Source organism: Pecten maximus, chromosome 9, assembly GCF_902652985.1.
Source record: "Pecten maximus chromosome 9, xPecMax1.1, whole genome shotgun sequence".
In the NCBI taxonomy this organism is placed as follows: domain Eukaryota; kingdom Metazoa; phylum Mollusca; class Bivalvia; order Pectinida; family Pectinidae; genus Pecten; species Pecten maximus.
Window position 1 is genome coordinate 8,283,584 of NC_047023.1, and position 27,424 is coordinate 8,311,007.

Sequence of the window (27,424 nt, forward strand, 5' to 3'; positions counted from 1 at the left end):
ATAGAATTATAGTGGAATCTCTCTGAACACCGTTATTTTTTATATAAACATGTAGCTGTGAAGCATTGTTGGTGTCTTTACTTCAAGATTATTTAATGCATGTTGTATGTTGTGTGGGTTAGAGATTAGCCAAGAAATCGTGATCGAGAAAGTCGTGAACTACGTCATCATTCTGCACGTGTATACACATTTCTAGCTGTTGACGTCATACATTTTGATGTATTTTATGGCGGTACATTGCCATTAACAAACGTCCGATAGAGTCATTGTCTGTTATGTAAGCCAATGACATCACTTACTCTGATGACCAGTACGAGCGATACACGGAGAATGGTGTTTGGTAGATATTTCATTTTCTATCTTATATCTGTATATTTCACCTGTAGGCCTATATGTAGATTGATAAATCAAAAAATGAAATTCTTTTACGACCGTCTTTCTTTGGAAAACTGGCAAATAAAATATAAGTCTTTTGTAAACCCAATTCTCGTTAAAGCATTTAATGATATTTTTCTGAGGACAACTTTAGTTACTGCAATTTATTTTATCAATATATTAGATATATCGGTTCTATAGAACTGAATATGAACGAATATTATTACATTGAAGAATAGCTACAGACATTAAGTGTTGATCCACGCACAAATTTGATCAGTTTCAAAGTATGTTAACAAACCCCTGGTTTTAAACGTGATATAAATAAGATGTCACTATATGCCTTTTTAAAACTACAATGTGAATGTACAATCCCAGTAAGACAGACAAACGCAGGAAAAAGCATAAAACACAATATTCTACACACGTAGTTCTGGAAAACAAAGGCTTTGCACTGACTAATACAATGTCGTGAGGGGTCGTAACGAGACTGGGCTTTGATTGGCAGATAACATAAAAACTGTCACATGGCCCCGGACTTTTTCTCTGACCAATCTAATTTTGGACAGGTGTGTAATAAAATAGCCAGGTAAGCTAATTACCTCGGCAGGATAGGTGTGTGTATGTAAGTATTCCCTGTGACAGAAGTTACGGTACCAGGGTCAACGGACTCCATCTTGTCAGGCCTAACACTGCAGTGTCATAGTTTATAGACGAACTCGTTTTTACAAAAGTTACCAAAGATATTTATAAGACGGATTCACTAATTGGTATCGATAAATGTCCTTTGTGAATTAAGGTTGTAATTATCCTTTGAAAAAAAAATGATATCAACAGACCTCTTTATATGTGCGCCAAATCGTAGCTACAGTAGGTGTTTGATATAAAGTGCGTAAATGTTAAGAAAATTATTGGGAAATGACAAATTCTCGAATTAAGAGTCAGTTTACTCAGAAATCAAATTTGGGTGATCGGGTGGCACAGTGGAAACACTTGCCATTCACCTAGGCGGCCGGGGTTCGATTCCCTGATTGGAGATTAAAAGGTTAGGAGTCACCTTCCCGACCTCCTGGGTTTTCTCCGGCTAGTCCGGTTTCCTCCCACTTTAAGATCCTTCACGCGCTTTTATCTGGGTCAACACGAATACTTTATATAAGTTGTTTCGCAATTGTTATAAAATAAATAAATTCTATTTTTTAATATCAATATATATATATTTGGATTCATTTCTAATAGCCAACATGCGATACGGGTGTATGATTGGTGGCATTATCCAGTGTAATACGATGGATATATATGTATATAGGGGTGCATGTAGTAAACGCTATTACACCCGAAATGTATATGTGTATAGCATACGATATACGTGTACAGCGTCAGGTTCGTAATTATAGTCCCTCAACCGGAAACCGTCGGGGGGGGGGGGGGGGGGGGGGGGGAGAGTTTGGGGTGGTGTCCGTCCGTCTTTACGCACATTATCCTGTCCGGGCTCTATCTCCTACATTTTACACATTGGCACTTCATACCTACATTGTGACCTTTGACCTACATTAAAGAAAAATGTTGCCCGAGCTCTATCCTAACACCAGCACTTCATACTTGTGACATTGGCTCACCTAAATGAGACGGTATTGTCGCCTTCCAACAGTAGGTCACTCTAACCCACATTGTGACCTTTGACCTACATCAAAGTCAGACTTCAGAACTACTGTGGAGTTCATGCACACGACATAAAAATAATGACCAGATTTTTTCTTCCATGTATGCATGAAATATTTGAGACATGCAGTTTCCATACAGTATGATCCTGATACTTCTGTATGCACCTTTAAGGTGTAGTATTTTCTTTTAAATAAAATCTACTGGATAATTCGGGAAGCAATATCAACGTATTACGTTTAAATTGGTAAAAGACCAAATTTGAATAAGTTTTAATTTCTCATCACTTCAAATAAGCATGGTTGATTTTGCACCCCAAAACGGGCGATATCATTTATCAAATTAGTTGCATTGCCTTTCTGAATTTTTCGTTCTCACATCTGAATCCTGATATAGAATAAGTGATATTACTAAAATGCAACCACTAAATGCAATAAAAAAGAATAGGTGTCACCAGATCCAATTTATCGGTAAATATCTATCGGATTTATCTGTAAATATCTATCGGATTTATCGGTAAATATCTATCGGATTTATCGGTAAATATCTATCGGATTTATCTGTAAATATCTATCGGATTTATCTGTAAATATCTATCGGATTTATCTGTAAATATCTATCGGATTTATCTGTAAATATCTATCGGATTTATCTGTAAATATCTATCGGATTTATCTGTAAATATCTATCGGATTTATCTGTAAATATCTATCGGATTTATCTGTAAATATCTATCGGATTTATCTGTAAATATCTATCGGATTTATCTGTAAATATCTATCGGATTTATCGGTAAATATCTATCGGATTTATTTATCATCTTTGCATTATTGGTATATCTGATTTCACATTCGGTGGGCGACTGTAGTTCGCTTAAATGTCTTCTCCTTTCTTTATCTTAACAATTTGCTTTGGTGTCAAAAATATGGGGATATATACATGTATATCGGAGAAAAGAAGTTTTGACGAGCCAAGACGTACACGAACAAGAATACAAGCGTCCATAGTCTGATAGGCCTAACTATCATGGATCCTGAACGGAAGTAAAAAATAACCGATAGATATAAAGGGTGTTGACTTGTGAATAAAATCATTTATATGAAAAGATAATTCCATTGTACAGATAATTTGACTAGGATACAAGGAACCACTATATTTTGTAGACCATCCATTCGTAATCAAAATGTCAAAAATCGTACATACTATTGAATAATTGATGAGGACCATTATACAGCCCCGTCATGTAAACAATACAGGTATTTAACAAACAAAGACTACAGCATTAATATGTTCAACCCTTTCAACACCTGCTACATCAATGTAAATAATCGGAGGACAAAGACCGAATTTTGAGTTGCTTTATATTGCTGCTAAAACGTCTATGTCCATTTTACGGGTCTTTTACCTTCCGCATTACGTAGGTACCTGTACAGGTACATATAGTTGTGTCTTACTCATATAATGTGTGAAGAAAGTGCATAATTGGTGGTCTTTAACACCCCAACCTCTCCCCAGGAGAAGTACACCGGGCACAGACCGACCGAGGGGTTTATAAACCAGGATGTGAACGTTCCTGCAGATCACGTGACCTATCGTCCCCCTTACATAAGACGGAATCAATTCAGTTCATTTATTACAACCTTGTGGTTTATCAGTACAAATATATACAGTACATACATGACATTTAATTACATACAATATAAAAAGGTAGGTAATAAACACACAGACCTCCCATACACACATATCTCACATACTCTGAATTCAATTCTTCTTCTTCTTCTTCTTCTTCTTCTTCTTCTTCTTCTTGTTCGTCGTCGTCGTCATCATCATCATCATCATCATCATCATCATCATCATCATCATCATCATCATCATCATCAATGTGTTCATTTATGTTTTAATTTACTGTTTCTGTAGATATATACATGTATATATATAATTATGTAGTTTGTGTGTACATACATAGTAACTATATAACGATATTTATTGTATATTGTTTACAGCCAACGAACATCCAAGTTTACATTTACTGCTGCCGCTGTTTCGGAACTGTCATAAAAAAAACCCATGAAATTTAGGGTTATTTAGGTGGTTGCAGTATATCTGCATAAAGTTGTAATTATAGAGTTGTTTTTGGCCCTGTATATAGAATATCTTCATTTCAATAAAAATCAGCTTGTAATGTTAATTTATTCTTTATATGTTCTGTTGGAAAGCAGTTTCAAATTAAAAACGTTAATTATTTCCATAGGTAATCAGTATGTATCATACATTTAAAACTAGACATCAGGTAGACTTGAGTAACTAATTAGGCCAGGTAAGAGAGACTAAAACGTGTACATACTTGCCGTATATGGACGCCTGGGGCGTATTTTCTAAAGAAAGAGCTGGCCAGGTGTTACGGTTGACACACCTGATGTTGGTGGTGTGGTGGGGGGGGGGGGGGGAGTTGCGTTGTCAGATTCTTTTATTTCCATGTGTTACAAGACACAAAACTCGAGATAAACAATGATACAAATAATGCTTGACAATCACATCATTATATATCCATCAACAAGTTATAAACAAAGTTCATTAAATAATGGCAGAATGCAATACATTTGCTTAAATGATCCATTCATATCAAATGATGATTATTATAGTATTTGCACTGAAGCTATCGTTCATTTCATTAACTACTTTATTTTCAATTCAGAACAATTCATAAGAAATTCTTTATATATATCCCAGAATAAAATTTATATGAACAAGGACATATATATTTAGCATATATAGTAAATAACAGAAAATATGCAATACGTTTCATTAATAACAGGAGATTATTTACCTGTGTAAATTTATGTAAATTGTATTTATTTATCATATCACAGACAAAATGCTTTTATTTGAAATTATCTCCCTTTTTATTAACCATAATTTATCTAATTATTTGATCAAATTCCAACTGATGTTTTCACAATAGTCTCAATTGTCATTATGATACGATGTTGTGTTTTATCATGTCTATGCTGTCATGTAACGTCAACCTATATATATAGGTGTTGGATTTGTATAAGTGTCTTGACACTTGTTTCTGATTACTTTTTGTATAATTTATACGTTGTGTATATATTGTTACATGGAAATTGACAAATTAAAGACAGTTTAAACTATCATTATAAATCCTAACAGAGAAGTATATGTAACATTCGATATGTACGTCTTTGATCATAATAAAGTATAAATACAATGTACTTAAAACGGGAAAAGATAATTGTGATTATACTTGTAATAAAGATATTGTATTCATTCTGGTAGTCGGGTCTCCTACTTCATAAGTCGGGAACAATTATTTAAATTCATTAAAGCAATAACGATTATCAGGTCTGGTTATTCAAACATTTACTGCTGATGTTGAATGTATTCTTTGGCGAAGTGACATCTAATTCATGGTCTCGGAGGCACATCTTATCCGGATTTTGATCGGCGTTGATGTTTCACTCTCCTACAGTGGTATGTTTATGGTTATAATAAACATACATAATGTGATTGTGTGTTTTATCTTCACTTATTAGCATATATCCGTTTCTTTTTCCATTTTCGACTTGTGTATACATGCATTAGTATACCTTATTGTTTGTTTTGTTCTTGTAACTCTCATCACAACATAGATATTGTACATTAAGGTACCTACGGGTACGTACCCCTTTGAAGGGCAATCATTGTACAGAGATCTAGAGCTATATATTAGATAGAATGGTATCTGATACCGGCGTCTCCTCAAATAAGTTTGAATGTGCTATAAAACGAAATAACGATGGTCCCAGCACTGATCCTTGATGTACTGTATACATATATATACTTTTGTCAAATTTGAAAGCAATGTAATGTGAGATTTTTTTTTTGTGTCATCGCCGAAATGTTTTTTATACATACATGTTATAAATCACTTTGCGTTGCAAACATATCTTTTAAAACCAATTCCTGCTAATTATAAAAAAAGCTATTGTTAGATTACGTTTATCTTCCCATTGTCTTCTTATCGAATCAGGTAGACATAGAAACGTACCTAGGCATCTTAGAACCTGCCCTGTTTGTCTTACTGACATCGAGGATGAATACCACTTCATTTTTAAATGCCCCTTGTACAGTGAGCTGAAAATCAAATATATTAAGCTCTATTATCGAATAAATCCCCCTGTCTTCAAATTAGTTATATTTCTATCATCTGTTAATACAAAAGAATTGTGTAATTTAGGAAAATTTGTTCATCATGCAAACATATTAGGATGAAATTAAAATTATATCTTGTTTGATTGACCCTGGAAATATTTATTGTAATTTAATGTACGGAAATCTTGTATCCATAAACTGTATCAGTTTACGATTAATAAAGAATTGAATTGGATAGTATTTAACTTTAAGATTCAGTCCGGATCCCTTTTACCAATTCATACGCATTACAAGCCAAAATATACCATATTTATATTGAAAGGATACCGTATCAACCCAATGAAAAGTTCACAACAGGTTATTGTTAAGTAAACTGCATCAATTTCTATTTATTAGGAGAAACGTATTTTTTTCGTTATCGGAATAAGATAGTAATGGTCTCAGCATAAGATATTTAAATAAATAAATGAATAAATTAATTAATTAATCAATTAGTAAATAGATAAATAAATAAAGTCAGGAAAGTGTATTAAATAAATAGATAAATAAATAAATAAATGAATGAATGAATGAATGATAAATGGATGAATGAATAAATAAATAAATAAAGTCAGGAAAGAAAGAAAGAAAGAAAGAAAGAAAGAAAGAAAGAAATCAGTGTACTACATGTACTTAATGAATTCAAATTCTGTCATGGTTGTAGGTGTAGGTGTACCCTGGGTACTTTGTATTGAAACAGACTGTACCTAAATGTTGTCCAGGTAAAGTCAGGTTCCTGCCCTGGGTCCAGTCCTATATACTTATCTTGTATCAGGTGAGTTCCACCACCTTTGTGAAGATCAATTAAGCTAAGCCCCCCATGGCCGATAAGTGAGTTTAGATGCTCTAATAGCCAGTCAGGTTCCTGCCCTGGGGCATGGCCCATAATTATTTTGTATCTTGTATGAGGTGGGTAGCTAATTACTGAGTTTAGATGGTCTAATAGCCAAGACTTCGAGGTAAATTTGGGATTCTGCACAGAAATCGGACGTTGTCACTGACATTGAAAATAAAACAAATATTAGCTAAATACAGGTTGAATGTTGAAACTGGTATACTATAGTATCCCTATGTCTGAAATGGTCTATGTACGCTATGTACTCTTTGTGAAAGAAATGAAGTTGAAGATGAAACTCCTGTTATATTGTTGTGTCCAACTTATTTACTAAGAATTAAGAGCTAAATATACCAACCATACTTTTACCGTCGACTATAGGTTAACAAAATTACGGAACTGTTGTTAAAACTTAAAGGAATTTTGGAAGATATTACATTCATGCTACGGCTAAGAGAAAATAATTTTTAAATAGTTAAGATATTGTTCATATTTGTCATCTTTCTAATGTTGTGTATTGCTTATCTTGTTGTTTACAAGTACAGGATGCTTGTGAAAAGCGTGCTATATTCAAATTATATCCATTTCGATATACATGTAGATACTTCATGTATACCAAAGTAGGTCAAGATATAATATGAACTGTTTCTTTGGTATCTTTGATCACAAATATCAAGAGAACATGTTTTCTCTACTTTTCAAAGCGATGATTTTGTATATTACTCATTGCTTATTTGGTGTTTTTTTTTCTTTTTCCCACGATGACGCCAAAATCGACCTTACGTTTCCTGTTTACATCTAGCGACACGGATAACGGATTTACCGATACTACACATCACATTCCAAAACCACACAAAATCTTAGTTTTACATTCTACGAAGGTTCATGCGCCTTTAAATTGTCACATGACTATTGTATTTAATATGTTTTAGGATATTTGACACAATTGAGCTTGAAATTGTCACATGGTACGATAAGAAAATCTTATCTTACCCAACTGACATGATGCTCCACAGCTTGGGTACTGAGATGCTAACCTTCTGCCCAACTCGTCCATAAATGTTCTATCAGGGAGAAGTCAGATCAATCTGAAATTTGACATGGGTACTAAATGTACACAAATGAAATACTTTCACAGATGCCAGAGCGGTTCACTATTTCCTAACTACACCATCATTACATGTAATAACATCTTTTTATTTCCTGTAAGGGCGATTTCTGATTGGATTTCTTTTCCGTTTCGGTATACACGTTTTCTCCAATGAAGATTGCCTCCCTTTGCATAGGGCTTAGTCTGGAAAATCTAGACGTAACTTTCAATCCTGACGTGATAAAAAGTATTTTTTTGAATTATCAAGGTCACCTCCAGGGATATCATCATTAGGCTTTGCTTCATTCGTGTCAGAGAGCAACAAAAAACGGGTTTGTCAATGTCGGCAGCAATCTCGTCGGTGACGTGTACAGGTAAAATCTCTACATGCAAGTCACCAATTAGCGCACGTGCTGCACATGTCATACATACCTATCCAATTCCTCTGAATTAAACTGTAACCAAACGAAATGTATTTTCTGAAGTCCTCTGACCCTGTATGAGGTTTCACTGAAGTCCTCTGACCCTGTATGAGGTGTCACTAAGACCTCTGACCCTGTATGAGGTGTCACTAAGACCTCTAACCCTGTATGAGGTTTCACTGAAGTCATCTGACCCTGTATGAGGTGTCACTAAGACCTCTGACCCTGTATGAGGTTTCACTGACGTCCTCTGACCCTGTATGAGGTTTCACTGAAGTCCCCTGACCCTGCATGAGGTGTCACTAAGACCTCTAACCCTGTATGAGGTTTCACTGAAGACCTCTGACCCTGTATGAGGTGTCACTAAGACCTCTGACCCTGTATGAGGTTTCACTGAAGTCCTCTGACCCTGTATGAGGTGTCACTAAGACCTCTGACCCTGTATGAGGTGTCACTAAGACCTCTGACCCTGTATGAGGTTTCACTGAAGTCCCCTGACCCTGTATGAGGTGTCACTGACGTCCTCTGACTCTGTATGAGGTGTCACTAAGTCCTCTGACCCTGTATGAGGTGTCACTAAGACCTCTGACCCTGTATGAGGTGTCACTAAGTCCTCTGACCCTGTATGAGGTGTCACTGACGTCATCTGACCCTGTATGAGGTGTCACTGACGTCATCTGACTCTGTATGAGGTTTCACTGAAGTCCCCTGACCCTGTATGAGGTGTCACTAAGACATCTGACCCTGTATGAGGTTTCACTGACGTCCTCTGACCCTGTATGAGTTTTCACTGAAGTCCCCTGACCCTGTATGAGGTGTCACTGAAGTCCTCTGACCCTGTATGAGGTGTCACTGAAGTCCCCTGACCCTGTATGAGGTGTCACTAAGACATCTGACCCTGTATGAGGTTTCACTGACGTCCTCTGACCCTGTATGAGGTTTCACTGAAGTCCCCTGACCCTGTATGAGGTGTCACTAAGACCTCTGACCCTGTATGAGGTTTCACTGACGTCCTCTGACCCTGTATGAGGTTTCACTGACGTCATCTGACTCTGTATGAGGTTTCACTGAAGTCCCCTGACCCTGTATGAGGTGTCACTAAGACCTCTGACCCTGTATGAGGTGTCACTGAAGTCCCCTGACCCTGTATGAGGTGTCACTAAGACCTCTGACCCTGTATGAGGTGTCACTAAGACCTCTAACCCTGTATGAGGTTTCACTGAAGTCCTCTGACCCTGTATGAGGTGTCACTAAGGCCTCTGACCCTGTATGAGGTGTCACTAAGGCCTCTGACCCTGTATGAGGTGTCACTGACGTCATCTGAACCTGTATGAGGTGTCACTAAGACCTCTGACCCTGTATGAGGTGTCACTAAGACCTCTGACCCTGTATGAGGTTTCACTGAAGTCATCTGACCATGTATGAGGTGTCACTAAGACCTCTGACCCTGTATGAGGTTTCACTGAAGTCCTCTGACCCTGTATGAGGTGTCACTAAGACCTCTGACCGTGTATGAGGTGTCACTAAGACCTCTGTCCCTGTATGAGGTGTCACTGAAGACCTCTGACCCTGTATGAGGTGTCACTAAGACCTCTGACCCTGTATGAGGTGTCACTAAGACCTCTGACCATGTATGAGGTGTCACTAAGACCTCTGACCCTGTATGAGGTGTCACTAAGACCTCTGACCCTGTATGAGGTGTCACTAAGTCCTCTGACCCTGTATGAGGTGTCACTAAGACCTCTGACCCTGTATGAGGTGTCACTAAGACCTCTGACCCTGTATGAGGTGTCACTAAGACCTCTAACCCTGTATGAGGTGTCACTAAGTCCTCTGACCCTGTATGAGGTGTCGCTAAATCCTCTGACCCTGTATGAGGTGTCACTAAGACCTCTGACCCTGTATGAGGTGTCACTAAGACCTCTGACCCTGTATGAGGTGTCACTAAGGCCTCTAACCCTGTATGAGGTGTCACTAAGACCTCTGACCCTGTATGAGGTGTCACTAAGTCCTCTGACCCTGTATGAGGTTTCACTGAGTCCTCTGACCCTGTATGAGGTGTCACTAAGACCTCTGACCCTGTATGAGGTGTCACTAAGACCTCTGACCCTGTATGAGGTGTCACTAAGTCCCCTGACCCTGTATGAGGTGTCACTAAGACCTCTGACCCTGTATGAGGTGTCACTAAGACCTCTAACCCTGTATGAGGTGTCACTAAGTCCTCTGACCCTGTATGAGGTGTCACTAAGACCTCTGACCCTGTATGAGGTGTCACTAAGACCTCTGACCCTGTATGAGGTGTCACTAAGACCTCTGACCCTGTATGAGGTGTCACTGATGACCTCTGACCCTGTATGAGGTGTCACTAAGTCCTCTGACCCTGTATGAGGTGTCGCTGATGACCTCTGACCCTGTATGAGGTGTCACTAAGACCTCTAACCCTGTATGAGGTGTCACTAAGTCCTCTGACCCTGTATGAGGTGTTGTTGAAGTCCCCTGACCCTGTATGAGGTGTCACTAAGACCTCTGACCCTGTATGAGGTGTCGCTGATGACCTCTGACCCTGTATGAGGTGTCACTAAGTCCTCTGACCCTGTATGAGGTGTCACTGACGTCATCTGACCCTGTATGAGGTGTCACTGACGTCATCTGACTCTGTATGAGGTTTCACTGAAGTCCCCTGACCCTGTATGAGGTGTGACTAAGACATCTGACCCTGTATGAGGTTTCACTGACGTCCTCTGACCCTGTATGAGTTTTCACTGAAGTCCCCTGACCCTGTATGAGGTGTCACTGAAGTCCTCTGACCCTGCATGAGGTGTCACTGAAGTCCCCTGACCCTGTATGAGGTGTCACTGACGTCATCTGACTCTGTATGAGGTTTCACTGAAGTCCCGTGACCCTGTATGAGGTGTCACTAAGACCTCTGACCCTGTATGAGGTTTCACTGACGTCCTCTGACCCTGTATGAGGTTTCACTGACGTCATCTGACTCTGTATGAGGTTTCACTGAAGTCCCCTGACCCTGTATGAGGTGTCACTAAGACCTCTGACCCTGTATGAGGTGTCACTGAAGTCCCCTGACCCTGTATGAGGTGTCACTAAGACCTCTGACCCTGTATGAGGTGTCACTAAGACCTCTAACCCTGTATGAGGTTTCACTGAAGTCCTCTGACCCTGTATGAGGTGTCACTAAGGCCTCTGACCCTGTATGAGGTGTCACTAAGGCCTCTGACCCTGTATGAGGTGTCACTGACGTCATCTGAACCTGTATGAGGTGTCACTAAGACCTCTGACCCTGTATGAGGTGTCACTAAGACCTCTGACCCTGTATGAGGTTTCACTGAAGTCATCTGACCATGTATGAGGTGTCACTAAGACCTCTGACCCTGTATGAGGTTTCACTGAAGTCCTCTGACCCTGTATGAGGTGTCACTAAGACCTCTGACCCTGTATGAGGTGTCACTAAGACCTCTGACCCTGTATGAGGTGTCACTAAGACCTCTGACCCTGTATGAGGCGTCACTAAGTCCCCTGACCCTGTATGAGGTGTCACTAAGACCTCTGACCCTGTATGAGGTGTCACTAAGACCTCTGACCCTGTATGAGGTGTCACTAAGACCTCTGACCCTGTATGAGGTGTCACTGATGACCTCTGACCCTGTATGAGGTGTCACTAAGTCCTCTGACCCTGTATGAGGTGTCGCTGATGACCTCTGACCCTGTATGAGGTGTCACTAAGACCTCTAACCCTGTATGAGGTGTCACTAAGTCCTCTGACCCTGTATGAGGTGTTGTTGAAGTCCCCTGACCCTGTATGAGGTGTCACTAAGACCTCTGACCCTGTATGAGGTGTCGCTGATGACCTCTGACCCTGTATGAGGTGTCACTAAGTCCTCTGACCCTGTATGAGGTGTCACTAAGACCTCTGACCCTGTATGAGGTGTCACTAAGACCTCTAACCCTGTATGAGGTGTCACTAAGACCTCTAACCCTGTATGAGGTGTCACTAAGACCTCTAACCCTGTATGAGGTGTCACTAAGACCTCTAACCCTGTATGAGGTGTCACTAAGTCCTCTGACCCTGTATGAGGTGTCACTAAGTCCTCTGACCCTGTATGAGTTGTCACTAAGTCCTCTGACCCTGTATGAGGTGTCACTAAGTCCTCTGACCCTGTATGAGGTGTCACTAAGACCTCTAACCCTGTATGAGGTGTCACTAAGACCTCTAACCCTATATGAGGTGTCACTAAGACCTCTAACCCTGTATGAGGTGTCACTAAGACCTCTAACCCTGTATGAGGTGTCACTAAGACCTCTAACCCTGTATCAGGTGTCACTAAGACCTCTAACCCTGTATCAGGTGTCACTAAGTCCTCTGACCCTGTATGAGGTTTCACTGAAGTCCACTGACCCTGTATGAGGTGTCACTGAAGTCCTCTGACTCTGTATGAGGTTTCACTGAAGTCCTCTGACTCTGTATGAGGTTACACTGAAGTCCTCTGACCCTGTATGAGGTGTCACTAAGTCCTCTGACCCTGTATGAGGTGTCACTGAAGTCCTCTGACTCTGTATGAGGTGTCACTGGAGTCCTCTGACTCTGTATGAGGTGTCACTAAGACCTCTAACCCTGTATGAGGTGTCACTAAGTCCTCTGACCCTGTATGAGGTTTCACTGACGTCCTCTGACCCTGTATGAGGTTTCACTGAAGTCCTCTGACCCTGTATGAGGTTTCACTGACGTCCTCTGACCATGTATGAGGTGTCACTGATGACCTCTGACCATGTATGAGGTGTCACTGATGACCTCTGACCCTGTATGAGGTGTCACTAAGACCTCTGACCCTGTATGAGGTGTCACTAAGACCTCTGACCCTGTATGAGGTGTCACTAAGACCTCTGACCCTGTATGAGGTTTCACTGAAGTCCCCTGACCCTGTATGAGGTGTCACTAAGACCTCTGACCCTGTATGAGGTGTCACTAAGACCTCTGACCCTGTATGAGGTGTCACTAAGACCTCTGACCCTGTATGAGGTGTCACTAAGACCTCTAACCCTGTATGAGGTTTCACTGAAGTCCTCTGACCCTGTATGAGGTGTCACTAAGACCTCTGACCCTGTATGAGGTGTCACTGAAGTCCTCTGACCCTGTATGAGGTGTCACTGAAGTCCTCTGACCCTGTATGAGGTGTCACTGAAGTCCTCTGACCCTGTATGAGGTGTCACTGAAGTCCTCTGACTCTGTATTAGGTTTCGCTGAAGTCCTCTGGCCCTGTATGAGGTGTCGCTGGCCTTTAATACATGCGAGTGCGTCAGAGGACTTTCACACCATTCAAACGGGTCTTGGATACGTTTTGAGCCATTTTATTCAAATTTTCTATCAAGGATATTATCAATTCAATTAATTCATTTGTTTAAATTTCATTACTTATTATTCAATTATACTTCAAATTCTCTTAATCATTCTTGTAGCAATCCCAGAATTCTCATTAAAGTGTTAAAATATTTTGAATAGTTTTTGTAGCAATCCTGGAATTATAATTATAGTGTATAAAAGAACTAATAATTATAAGTTGTGTTCTTATCTAATAAAAATATTTCTGAAATGATGCATTTGGAGGAGGATGTGCGAAGTAGTAAATAAATTGATTTCAACACGGCCTGAGAAATGTACCTCGACTATTTGTTGTGAACAAATTCGGACCGTTTATACTGGCGTCCTTCCTCAAGTAGGGGCCGCGGTGGCCGAGTGGTTAAGATGTCCCAATACTTTATCACTAACCCTTCACCCCTGGGTCGCGAGTTCGAAACCTACGTGTGGCAGTTGCCAGGTACTGACCGTAGGCCGGTGGTTTTTCTCCGGGTACTCCGGCTTTCCTCCACCTCCAAAACCTGGCACGTCCTTAAATGACCCTGGCTGTTAATAGGACGTTAAACAAAAACAAACAAAAAAACAAACAAAACCTTCCTCAAGGCTTGGCGGACTCATTGTGATCTGTTACAAGTAGTATACGTCACGCACGCGAACTGTGAAATTTAAACACAACTCTGTATTTCTAGCTGTCGTACTACACACTGCTAGTTAAATGTCTTAATGCCATAAATAAACTATGAACACGACTGAACTTTATGTATCAAACATGTATACCTAATATATAAATAGTAACATTGAAATAAAATAAATACTTATGTGTTAAATCAAAGCTTTTCACCTAAACAGCAAATATATACAACGTGTGTAAACAAGCGTCATAACGAATGAAAACAAACGCCGAGTAAGTTTTAAAACCAATACAAAAAGGATTTACTATTAATTAACTTTCATACGGATTGTACTTTATGTAGATTTAAGTGTACAATTCAGCCAGAGATTAAATCTACGAGTAGGTAAAAGAGGGGAGATTTAAAATGTCCTCTGTATTACTAATCTGGTCTCGTTGCAATGACCGAGAGGCGTACAACCGTCTCATTATATCATTAGCTTCGTGTACCGGGTGTGTTTTAAACGTGGTCATTACGGGTGTTTTACAGGTAAGAACTGTCAATTATCGCATACCTGTACAGTTATATCTAAATGTATACCTTGGTATTTCTCAATAACGACGAACGCATTACTCTAGCTGGGCCAACGTAGCTTCCTTTGTTGTGGAGTAAATGTACTTGTCATTTGTTTAAAAAAAATGAGTAAATGCACGTATATATTGCCTAAGTGTGTCGTGTGAAGGGGTTATCGCAACGACGAACTGTACGAGCTGTCACCTTTTCACTTCATGAACGGAGTATCGAAACAACGACCCGGACGTGTTGTCACTTTCTTAGTGTGCTTGTGAACGGAGTACCACAACTACGGACCGGACGTGTTGTCACTGTCTCAATGTGTTTGTGAACGGAGTACCGCAACAACGGACCGGACGTGTTGTCACTGTCTAATTGTGTTTGTGAACGGAGTACCGCAACAACGGACGGGACGAGCTGACACTGTCTTAGTGTGTTCGTGAACGGAGTACCGCAACAACGGACCGGACGTGTTGTCACTGTCTTAGTGTGTTTGTGAACGGAGTATTGCATTAACGGACCGGACGTGTTGTCACTGTCTCAATGTGTTTGTGAACGGAGTATCGCAACAACGGACCGGACGTGTTGTCACTGCCTAATTGTATTTGTGAACGGAGTATCGCAACTACGGACCGGACGTGTTGTCACTGTCTCAATGTGTTTGTGAACGGAGTATCGCAACAACGGACCGGACGAGTTGTCACTGTCTTAGTGTGTTCGTGAACGGAGTACCGCAACAACGGACCGGACGTGTTGTCACTGTCTTAGTGTGTTTGTGAACGGAGTACCGCACCAAGGGATCCGACAGAGGAGACATCGTGCGGACAGAGAATCGGAGTTGCAGATCCGGACGAAGTGTCACTGCACTCTTACACATGTGCTCGTCCGATTTGTATCAATCACGCCCATCTAAAAACGCGTGCGCTCGTTGATATTGAAGTATAAGGACAAGGGACTACCCGTGTATGATATGTCACGTGAGGGCGTGATTGTGTCGATCCAGTGTGGATTTGTTATCGACATTTCCTTTAAGATGTGATACAATATCAATAAAACTGTTCTGATCCATTACTTAGATACAAATCTGACGGTTAAGGACGGCCCTACTGCTTCCGTGATTAAACGTCACCAGTATAATGTCCAAGGCCACTGATATGAGTAAGCGACACTTTCTCTTGCCCTGTGCGTCTATTGTTTTGATTGTGTAGTTTACGAATTGTAAACAAATAAAGATTGACAGAGTGACAAGGGAACCGGTTTAACCCCAAAACAGTCATCATGGTTCGGCTTCGTGACACGAGAATCTATAAAATTCTGGCCGATGGGTGCCTGTCTGAAATTTCATCCGAGTGTATCAAGCACGTGCAGAGCGGTAAGAATGTTAACCTCCGTGACGAGGACACTGGGGAGACATATCTTCACCTCCTGGCCGATTATATAGACCGTTTCCGGTCCCCTCAGGGCGTCTGCGTCATCTACATCATGGCATGCAAAGGCATCGACCTTGACCTTCTCGACAACGAGGGCAATTCTTTCCTCCACAGGATTATGCGCAAACCTCACACGTACAGGGCCGTGGTCGCTGTGATCAGGTAGGTCATCTTTAAAAGTAGATAATTTAGGATTGAGTCAATTATGACGTCATATGTATGGGGCGCCGTCTTGATATTGATTCTCATTTTGCGATACATATACCACTTCGAAGTTTTAAAAGCCGAGATCCCTTAAAACGATCACTTAAACGACTATGTGATATCAATCCAAATGATGGTTTGGATTGTGACGTCACACTTCACGTATAGCACTGGGTTATAGGTTAGTGACGTCATATGGACCGGGTAATAATGTATACCGGGACGTATTCCTTTACCTTTTTTAATTGATGGTTTCGCTTTTTGTCAGACATGTTGCTATCACGCATGGCGACTGTGATAACACCCTTAGGAATCACAGAAGAAAAGTGGACTCTGTGGCTTTTGGCCTTGGTAGCTGTGATTATATTTGCCTTTCATTGGAGTTTCCTAGACAGCTCTGGTTTGGCCTTTTGCTACAATAAGATGATCGGTTACCATGCTGCTGTGTTATTGAAGTTATGACATTTCATTATGGCGCCGTCATCGATGAATAAATCATCGTGTAACCTTTACTGTCTTTAAAACATAATATCATATATACATTCTATAAACTATTACCATTTTGAACACGACACACGACTTAGCCTTAACTATTCAATTATAAATTTAAAAGAGTCTAAATATATTTAAAATGCAACCTTTGGCTGTAACGACAAGGTGTAATTACGGCGTACTCGAGCCTCATATATAAGGTCCCCTGTAATTAAGCCTTGTCGTTCAGTTTCGTCAGATAAGGTGAGACAGCCGTAGTCACATAGCCAGTTAGTTTGAAACCTTTCTGTACTTTCGATGTACCTCTGGAGCTGCCATAAAGTAATACATCGGGTCGGATTATAGTGAAATTCTTGGTATAAAACTCCAAGTAATCCAATTATAGTAAAATCCTTTAACCTGTACATAGGTACAGACCGAGAACAGGTACTTATTCTAATGGTGAAATCAGGCTTAATGAGATCTAATTTACTCAGTTCATTCTTACTAATAAGTCAGGCCAAGGCCAATTTTCTCGATACTGTAAACGTGGTCATTTTCGTGGGTGGTTAATTTCGCGATTTCGATACGTAAACTATACGCGTGGGGGTAATTTCCGCGATCAAAAGGGATCCGCGTAATTAGCGTAAATTTTCCCCTCGCGTAAATTTCCACGTTTACAGTACATGCGAAGTATTCATTTTTGTACCAATGTTTGGTCAAAATGAAGATTTGTAACCTGAATAATAACAATGATCACGTGATAGGTGCGGCGCCGACCCATTGGTTAAAAACAAGGATGGGCAAACTCCCAGAGACGTTCTGCTGCAGTCCAAACCAGATGGATGGGAGGAAACACTTCATTGGTTCAACAAGTTCTCTCCAGGTAAAAATCACATCAACTTGACTATATAGGTAACTCTAGGTCAACATCTCTCATAAATAATTATTCTGTTTACTGCTAACACGTGCTGTAAATACAACGTCACACATACTAGTACTTTCACGTCGGATCGAATTCAACATTCTGATCAGGGCGAGTAAATGTTTTCCACTAAGCTGATCTAAAATCATAGCACCACGACATGGTTTGGCACAAGATTAAAATGTAGGGACACACCAAATGCCTTTAAGTGATGTTACCGTGTTTGATTTACAGGTCTATACCGGGCATTGACGGAGAAGAAACCGGACAGGATCTTAGTAAAGAAACTGCTCCAATATCTTTGTCGGACAAGTGTTCAGAAAAACGGAAAACTGGTTTGCCTAAAAACAGTCGCCAAACGGAATTTACGAGATCTCGACCTTGTTAAACTGTTGGGAAAATACGAAAATACCAATGAGTTTGCCCTGGCTCTGCTAACGGGCAAGGCTCTGGCACTTCAAATCTTCTTAAAGGATGGTAAGTATCTGTGTGTGTTTACGACCAAGGATTTGACATTCCAAAACCTTTCAAAGGATGGTACATGTAAGTGTCTGTATGTGTTAACGACCAATGATCTGGTACTCAAAAACTTCTTCAATGTAATATTGTCTCCACTTCCTTAAATTTTGATATATTATCTACCACATAATTCCTTTTTAAGTATTTTGATTTTGGAAGTATTTCCTGTGAGACCCCATTTCTGCGTGAATTCGATTTGTAGTCTTTTATATATACATATTACCATGTCTTCTGCATTCATTTGAATTTCAATAGATAGAAAATCGTCATTAAAACTTTATTTCAGGATCATTTATGTATAACAAAGGCCAAACCGTGATAAATATTCACCCTGTAACAAACCATGTCTGCAGGAAAAAAATATAATCCGGACCCTGTAGATATGACACATTATTTCAAATTCGTCTAAAATATCTGATGATCAAACGCTTTCTTATAATCTATAAAGCAAAACTTATTTAAATATACATGTAATTAAATATATATGTAATTGTCTTGCTGAATTCCTAAACATTCATATTAATCTAACCTTTGGGAATTTTGTTATAGCTAAGATAGATGTAAAAGATGTCCAAAACAGCTCTCTTGGTGTTGATGTCTTGTTCACAGATGTTCTGCTTTAAGCAAGGCGTTTACACCTTTCCACTTTGCGAATCAAGTTCGTCACATAGAGAGGTTCCAACAAGACGCAATATCAAAATGATTTTGAATTATCCCATTCGCTTCTAAATATAGAAAGTCAGAATAGCAAACTTTCTTCTTTTACACAATTTGAATGTCTGTTTTAAAATGTAATTGGTGAATTGACGCCAGTATCTGGTAAGGAATGCTAAAAAAAACATCTTTTCTTATATTCAGTCTATTGTACCATTTTGACAATGAGATACACATGCATCACGGCCTTTTGTTCTTTTGTTGTAGCAAACTCCTTACTGAAATTTGCTAGCCGCAATATCGAGTCCCCCATTGTACGAGATAACTTTCTCCATTTTGTTTCAGTTCCAAACGCAATGGACAATGTCGATATCAACGTCACTGACCACAGCTATCAGTACCGATATCCTGATTACCCAGAAGTACCACTTCCGCTTCTCGCGGCATTATGGGAAGGCAACATGGAGGAAACTGTTTTCGCCCTACTTGATATGGGTGTTGATACATCAATGTTGTTTTCATATAATCCAGATATCGAGCCACCGAAGCCCCTGTTCTTCCAGGTATTGTTTTATTAACTAAATTTTGATAATTAATTTTAATCTACGAACTAGACAGAGAACTTACATTACAATGGATAAAGTATGTTGATGTTTTTATTCTTTGTACAAAGTCCAAAGCTAAAATTTCAAAATATTTGCTTTGGTAAGGTTTAATGCTTCCCTAAAAGTTTAACGTGTCAATCTATCTGTGGGAACCATCTACTCATCAAATGTACAGTTACTATCAAACATTATGTCAAGACCGAGATAAACCGCACATAGTAAGTGCTAACAAGTGTACCCTTGTTTCGTGGGGACAATATAACATAAATCATAATGTGCATGAGTACTAATTTGTTATGTAAAAATATAGGAGGGGCCTCCATATGCATGTCTTGGATAATATCAGTCCTTTTTTCACATACAAGTTCAATGGAGTATAGGACATATGTTAAAAATGCTATTTTAAGGTACAATATAAATTTACAATAATACTATTTACAGAAAAATGTACCTTGGTTGGAAAATATAGATTCCAAGAATATATTGATATACGATTAGCTATATTTTTGCATGTCATTATTGTATGAAAGGACTTTAAAATTACCAGCTTGTTGAACCTTAAAGATGCGGTATTTAACCGGTATCGATGTATGCTATTGTCTGTATGTTTTAAAAGACAAATATCAGTCGGCACAGTATTATGTATGTCGTTTATTATAGGTGTTGTGTGATATTGTGAAGCTGACGGATTCAATGATACACAGAGTATTGGAAGCTTCGGACTTGTCCGCCCGGAATCCCGACGGACAGACAATTGTGTACGAGGCAATAGCGCGTGATTACCCGGACAATTTTATTATCAGTCTTTTCAAATATGGCGCCAATATTGCATCACGTGACAAGTATGGCCGCACAGCCCGTGACTACGCAGAGTTAAATGAGAAGCCAGGCTATTGTAGACTGATAGATACGTGCGTCGTAGAAATGGTAAAGGAGTGTAATATAGAAGGCGTGGAAGACCTTCTACGTCACGGATACGACCACCTTCTGGACGTAACAGACAAAGATACGGGAAACTCTGTCAGCGATATTGCATGGGGCCGGTCATCAATGATCGGCGAGCTCCTGAGGAAAGCGGACGCGATAAAGGTCAGATTCTAGAAAAGACTTGTCGGCAATAGGAATTAAATTTCACTTTATAATGATCTCCAAAATACCACAATAGCATGTTCAACCACAGGGTCTTGGCATTCCAAACCCACAGACCATATATTTGTTTTAAATGATAAAAAGAGTGTTCAAACAATTACCGGTCATCATCGATAATGTTATTTCAGACAAAATCATAAGGCTGTGAATTTGTCTTCATTACAAATAAATTAGGAGTGATTCGTTTCTGTTACAGTCGTCACATTGTACTGACCAGAGCTCGTTAGTTGATCTATGACGTTTTCCATGTGAGAAGGGTTTGTTCTTACATGAAAATATCGTTGAAATTAAAGTTAATTTGCAGGAGCACATCCGGAAGTTGTTTCAGAAGGCAGAGACTGGAAGTTTAGGAGAGCTACGGCGTTTGTTAGGTAGGAAATACGCATCTGCGGTAGACCGCTGTGGGAGGACAGTCTTGCATATCGCCATTTTCAACGGGAAGAGAAGCATCGTCAGCTACCTCGCCAATAACTATCCACGACTCCTTGATGTCCAGGACAATGTATGTATTACGCTAAGACCATGGACCTATTCAATATTCTTTATTTCGTTGACATTCGATCAAAAATAATACTTATATTCTATTTTATTGCATAATGCATTTGATTTTCCTTAACTATACGCATAAGCTATATTTTGAATATTGCACGGTCACGTCTAAGCGTCAAAGTCCCTTAGATGTCAACACTGCCAGACAAGTCATGGCGACTTTTAGTTCTACAGGAAAGTCGAGATTTCAGTGATTCGATGTGTGTTTTAGTGATTATGTAATAAAACAAGTATATCATGTGTGGACGAAGGCCTCGTGCAATAGAACATCGGTCCATTACCAGTACCTTGTGTCAAATATTCTGGACTATTGCACAGAAACCCATGATATATTTGTATAATGCAAAATGCACATGATATTATGTGCAGCTGTAGTCCAAACGTCCAAAATATTATCAGCTGGCAAGGAAGCCAAAATCTAGAAAGAAATTATTCTGTATGATTGTGTAACTATGTTTGAAATTGACCCTTTTTCGAGTTATAGTGCAGTTTACAACATTCCAACACCTAAACTTCAATAGTGTATCGATACATACAAAGGTTTTGTCATAATCATTCCGTTCTGTCGCAGTTCGGGAGGACACCCCTTCACTACGCACAGCTGTGTATGGAAGGAGACCTATCGCTGTCAGCCATTACCAAGCAAGGGAACATGCGCCTACGGGACGTGGTAGGTCTACATTTCTAAAATCTGTCGTAAAGGATATATTTAAGTCAGGCGATCAAAATTCATTTCCGTTATGGGGATGTTTTTGAAAGGTTAGTTTCCACCAAGTGATTTAAAATGAAAAAAAAACAAAAAACGATACGTCGCTTCACTTGGTCCAATGTGTTAGAATCTCTCTTCATTTGATAGTAGGTCGGATATCTTTTCTGATTTATCAAACTGTCAATTTAAGTTATTTCATACGTTAAAATGACAAAACTCATGACATTAAGAAAGAAAATGTTATTTTCATTTGATTTTACAAATACTAATCTACATCCCAACGACAAAAATAGAAAGTCTGACTCAAATCCTACATTTCAAAATGGTAAAAATTGATGACGTTGAAAGGTAACCGCATCACGACGATAACTACGCCATCACAAAAATGTAGTCCTCAAAAGTTTCGCAACAATAAGTTAAAGATGTTTGATTAATATCAATGTTATATTGATTTAACGCTCAGCTAGACGACCTACAAAAATTGCATTTATGTACATCAAACGTATACTGAACTCTTATTTGATTTAAAAGAATATTTAAAAGAATATATATATTATTTTTGTATGAAGCATTGTTGTGTGGTTTAAAAATAATCCTATTATATGATTCTATATTGCGATATCCATGCAACTTAATTTTGAGAAATACAATATCATTTATTATCATTTGAATCTAATGCTCCGTACATCAAACGCCGCATATCGTTTGTTTCTAAGATTCTTATTTAAGTGAAATGATTTAATCGTTAGTGTGTTATATCAAATTTATATTGCCTGAATGTGTAGAACTTATTCGAGGCAATCAACTTACAGCAAGGCCTGACACCACTGCAGTATAAGCCCGAAGAGTGTGGCGAGCGAACCTTCTCCATACTCAAGAAGTCTGTTCAGGAGATGGCAATGGATGTCTTCCTCAGTCAAACACAGTTCAACCAGTCCATGATGGCGGCTATACAGGTAAAGCCACACGGCCAGACTTTCATCAAACGACACAGAAACTGTATTATTAATTGTGAATTGAAAGCAAGCACTTCACGCAGAAAACTCAGTAGAAGGGGGATAACTCCCACTTTCGAAAGCAGAGTTTTGAAACGAGGCCTTATTTTCTCATCAATCACCTTATAAAAGGATTTTACAAAATACACCAGCTATACGATACAGTATAGCTAAAATCAAACCACATCATACAGCTGTTTCGTCCCTCTAAGACTTGACAGTGATGATGGAGGCGCAAAAGGCCCATACTTCAATATATTTAGGGCATGTTCATTTCATACAGCTGTTTCGTCCATCAAGGCTCGTCACGCACAGAGGTGCTAAAGACTTATACAGTGTAATTCACATTTAATGTCTAATCATTCATAACTCTGATTTGTTTTGGAGAGAAGAGAATGAATCAAAACAGATAAATCAAGATTGTAATCTTTATGGCTAAACAATAATGAGGGTCACGGGTCATAGCCTTTGTGTAAAGGAAAACACTGGACGATTCATGTGTAAATAGTGATAAACACCCTCATGCAAACATTTTATATTGATTTTTTTTCCTCGGCACATTGACACCACACATACTAACACAATTTGTTGATTCGCTCCTATGCTATTAACTCCAAACAGCGTTGATGAAACAGGAAAGTTATTCCTGCTAACTTAAATATGTTTACCTGATATCCAACGAAGATCTAAGAGAGGCTTGTTCATAAACTTTCCAAGAAGAGAAGTTTTTGTCCAGTGATAACAATATGAAAATGTAGAAAATAATAACGACAGTATTTAAGAAAAATTGTTGAATTTTTGAGGCAATCCGTCCTTTTATCAAATAAATCACAAACGCAGAACAATCAAAAGTTATATAAAGCTAGTAGATTAACTATTTGACAGAGAACAATATTATTTGACAGAGCACAATACTTCATTAATTAGTACATCATGAAACATTTATATCAAGCTAAGATCAATCATTTGCAGAGTTCAATAATCATTTATTTAGTCTATTATGAAACAATTTTACATATTAAATGTTAGAAGGGTACCTTTTTTACAGAGTACAGTATTTCTTTATTAGTCTATCTCTCTAAACCGAAATATGCTGAAGTAGATTGCATAACACTTCAATTAATGGATACATTATGAAAGATTTGGTTTGGTTTGTTTTTGTTTAACGTCCTATTAACAGCCAGGGTCATTTAAGGACGTGCCAGGTTTTTGAAGGTGGAAGAAAGCCGGAGTACCCGAAGAAAAACCACCGACCTACGGTCAGTACCTGGCAACTGCCCCACGTAGGTTTCGAACTCGCAACCCAGAGGTGGAGGGCTAGTGATAAAGTGTCGGGACACCTTAATCACTCGGCCACCGCGGCCCTCATTATGAAAGAAAGTATTAATAGAATTGTACAATGTTACATTGTAGGGGATGTTATGTTTGCTCATTTTCTTATTGTGTTCTCCACTCCAGAATGAGGACTTGACGAAGATACAGCGCCTCATGCGAGGTCTGCAAGTCCACGGGGACATAACTCGCCACAGCTCACTGCTCTTTTCTTGTATTGAGTTGGGCAAGGAAAGTGCTGCTATACAACTGATCCAAGAGGGACTTAGCACAGACATCTTCAAACAGGTAAACAAGCTACGGGTCACATCATGGTGTAGGTAACAACAAAGGCATTGCATTGAATTCCTCATTGTTTTGTATATTAAAAAGTACCCGTCTGTAGGACGGAGGTAGCTTGAAAGACTAAACTGCAGGTTAGGTGCAAGAAATTTACCTGCATGTCCATTGCATGATGGTAAGACGCGACTGATCTTATCTTTCCTCTTCTTTCTAAACACGTTTCTTCTTCCTAATATCTCCATTGTCACTACCTCGCTTCTGGCCTTTGTTTCACCACTGTAAGGAATGCTTTGGGTGCCCTGCCTGGACAGAGGCGTTATTATTCCTGTTTAAGGCTCAGTATTTTGTGAGTTGGATGAATGGTTAAGTCGTTGTCAGTAATAATGTGGCCGGGTAAGGTGTCCTGCTGGATGTCTTCTGCAATATGCTGTAGTGAGAGACATGTAGTTCAAGAGCTTCTTAAAACAATGCCAAATAGTGAAAAATAAGTGACATGTGTTCAATATAATCTAAATACGAGAGTCAGATTCTATTTGTCACATAAACTTAATATCTGTTGTTAACAAATGTATCAGACAACGTAGGGAACATTAGGAACAATGAGTTTAGTAATTGTATTTTTTAATGTATTGTTTAAAGTTGTTTGCTTTTTCTCCATTGACCACGCCCTTCAGTATCAGAAGTGTGACTTCAACAGTACAGCATGTGTCACGTGTCAGTGTAACCACACGGTGACGTCATTCCGAGAAAAGGCAGAGGAACTGAAGAGACGACGGGTGCTACACTTCTTAGACCAATTACAGAGAGATTTAAACAAGGTAGGTACTGACACGATATATGATACTATAGACTGATGAACATATAGACACATATCAACAAAGTACATCTGTAGGTACATTTGTACTTACTTTATATTTAAATATCGTGGTATGAACGGGCGGACATATAGACGGACAAGGTACTTAGACAATGTATTGGCTAGTATAGACAGACGGACACCGAAAATGTTGTTACGGACACTGTATTGGTTTGTATGAACGTATCAGTCTGATGTCAACATTGTAAATACAATGTGCAATGTACATACAAATACTGTATTGTGACAAACAGACGGACACAGTGATGAGGTTTTAGTGACGTTCGACTAAGTGATCCAATGAACTAAACACAGACGATATTCACGTAACTACATGTAGTAGTATGTGGATATGCAGTGTATCTACAATTCAGACACTGGTAGATGTATGTAATTTACTTAAAGAGTCCCATTACCTATTGAAATCCGTGCATATGCATTGTAAAACAAAATGCACTGGATTATTTGACAATCACTGTATACAAATATTTAATTACAGTAATTAATAATTACATATTAGTTATTAAGTTTATATTAAAAACTATGAAAAATGTATTTCATTTTATGTTTGCTTAACAGAACGTCCTAATGTCACCGAGGGCCACCCCCGATGTTAGCAACTTCGAAAAATTTGGGAAAGTGTGACACAATATGATGAAGTACTCATGATAATGTGGCCTCTTGACACAACATGGAGAAACTGGTGTAAGCTTCTTTGGAAAATAGAATATGTATTTTTCACACACCACCCTTATCTGTCGAAAACTAGCGTAGGGTCTTAATACAAAAAGTTTAAATATGCCGGTGGTAAGCATCTAGGAAATTCAGTCATGTAACCCGACTCTAGAATAAATATTGCTAAGAGGCTGAGCCTAATGCTAACTGAACAGTTCCTAGAATAAGTGGTCGAACGACTAACGATAATTCAGAAAGAAAACTCACAACTTTAAGTTGTTACAGTTAACGATGAACAATGGTGAAATAGGAACACGTTGTAATCACAAGACAATGAACGGGGGAACGAATAAGGAAAGCGACGTCAGCTAGAGCTGTGGAAACAATTACATAAAAATCAGGATGCATCAATGGAAACTGAGGAGACAACAAAACAATAAAAAGAATTAAGCCACCTACCATTGACTGTCCCGATGTGAGATTGGTATTGGTCCTTGCTTACACATTCTTCATTCGTTTTCATTTGTTTTTATTACAATATTGGCCTTGGTTTGATCGCATTTATCCGTCATGGTCGTGCCAGTAAGTCATTACAGCCCTATGAGGAATTCATCCATACATTCCAGGAGAGATGGAAGTTATTTCAAGCACAGAAATTTGAATACCTCTTAATTACTTTTGTTTGATGCGAAATTGTCGAGATTGTTTCATCTGATATCTGGTTTCTCCTTGGTTGATATAACAACACGCTGTGCATTTTCTTTTGTGCGATAAATTTCTCTGTATATCTGACGTAGAAAAAAATCAATGGCTAATGATGTTATGATACTAATGGGAATACTGCATTTGAGAAAATTGCTACAAATATGCGAGTTATTATTTCAATCTCTTCGTTACTTATTACTAATCTAAACAAAAGTAATAAAATCATCTGATGTTGTT

At 39.0% G+C, this 27,424-nt stretch overlaps 1 protein-coding gene across 1 annotated transcript; it reads left to right on the top strand.

Annotated features, from left to right (window-relative positions):
- Positions 1–15,143: 15,143 nt before the first annotated feature.
- On the top strand, positions 15,144–27,424 carry LOC117335091. The gene is made up of 11 exons (XM_033895012.1): positions 15,144–16,719; positions 18,000–18,118; positions 18,392–18,634; positions 19,676–19,893; positions 20,596–21,024; positions 21,389–21,586; positions 22,205–22,303; positions 23,155–23,298; positions 24,796–24,957; positions 25,626–25,769; positions 26,387–27,424. Exons 1-11 carry the CDS (start codon positions 16,406–16,408, stop codon positions 26,450–26,452), a joined length of 2,136 nt encoding a protein of 711 aa, XP_033750903.1. The 5' UTR covers positions 15,144–16,405; the 3' UTR covers positions 26,453–27,424.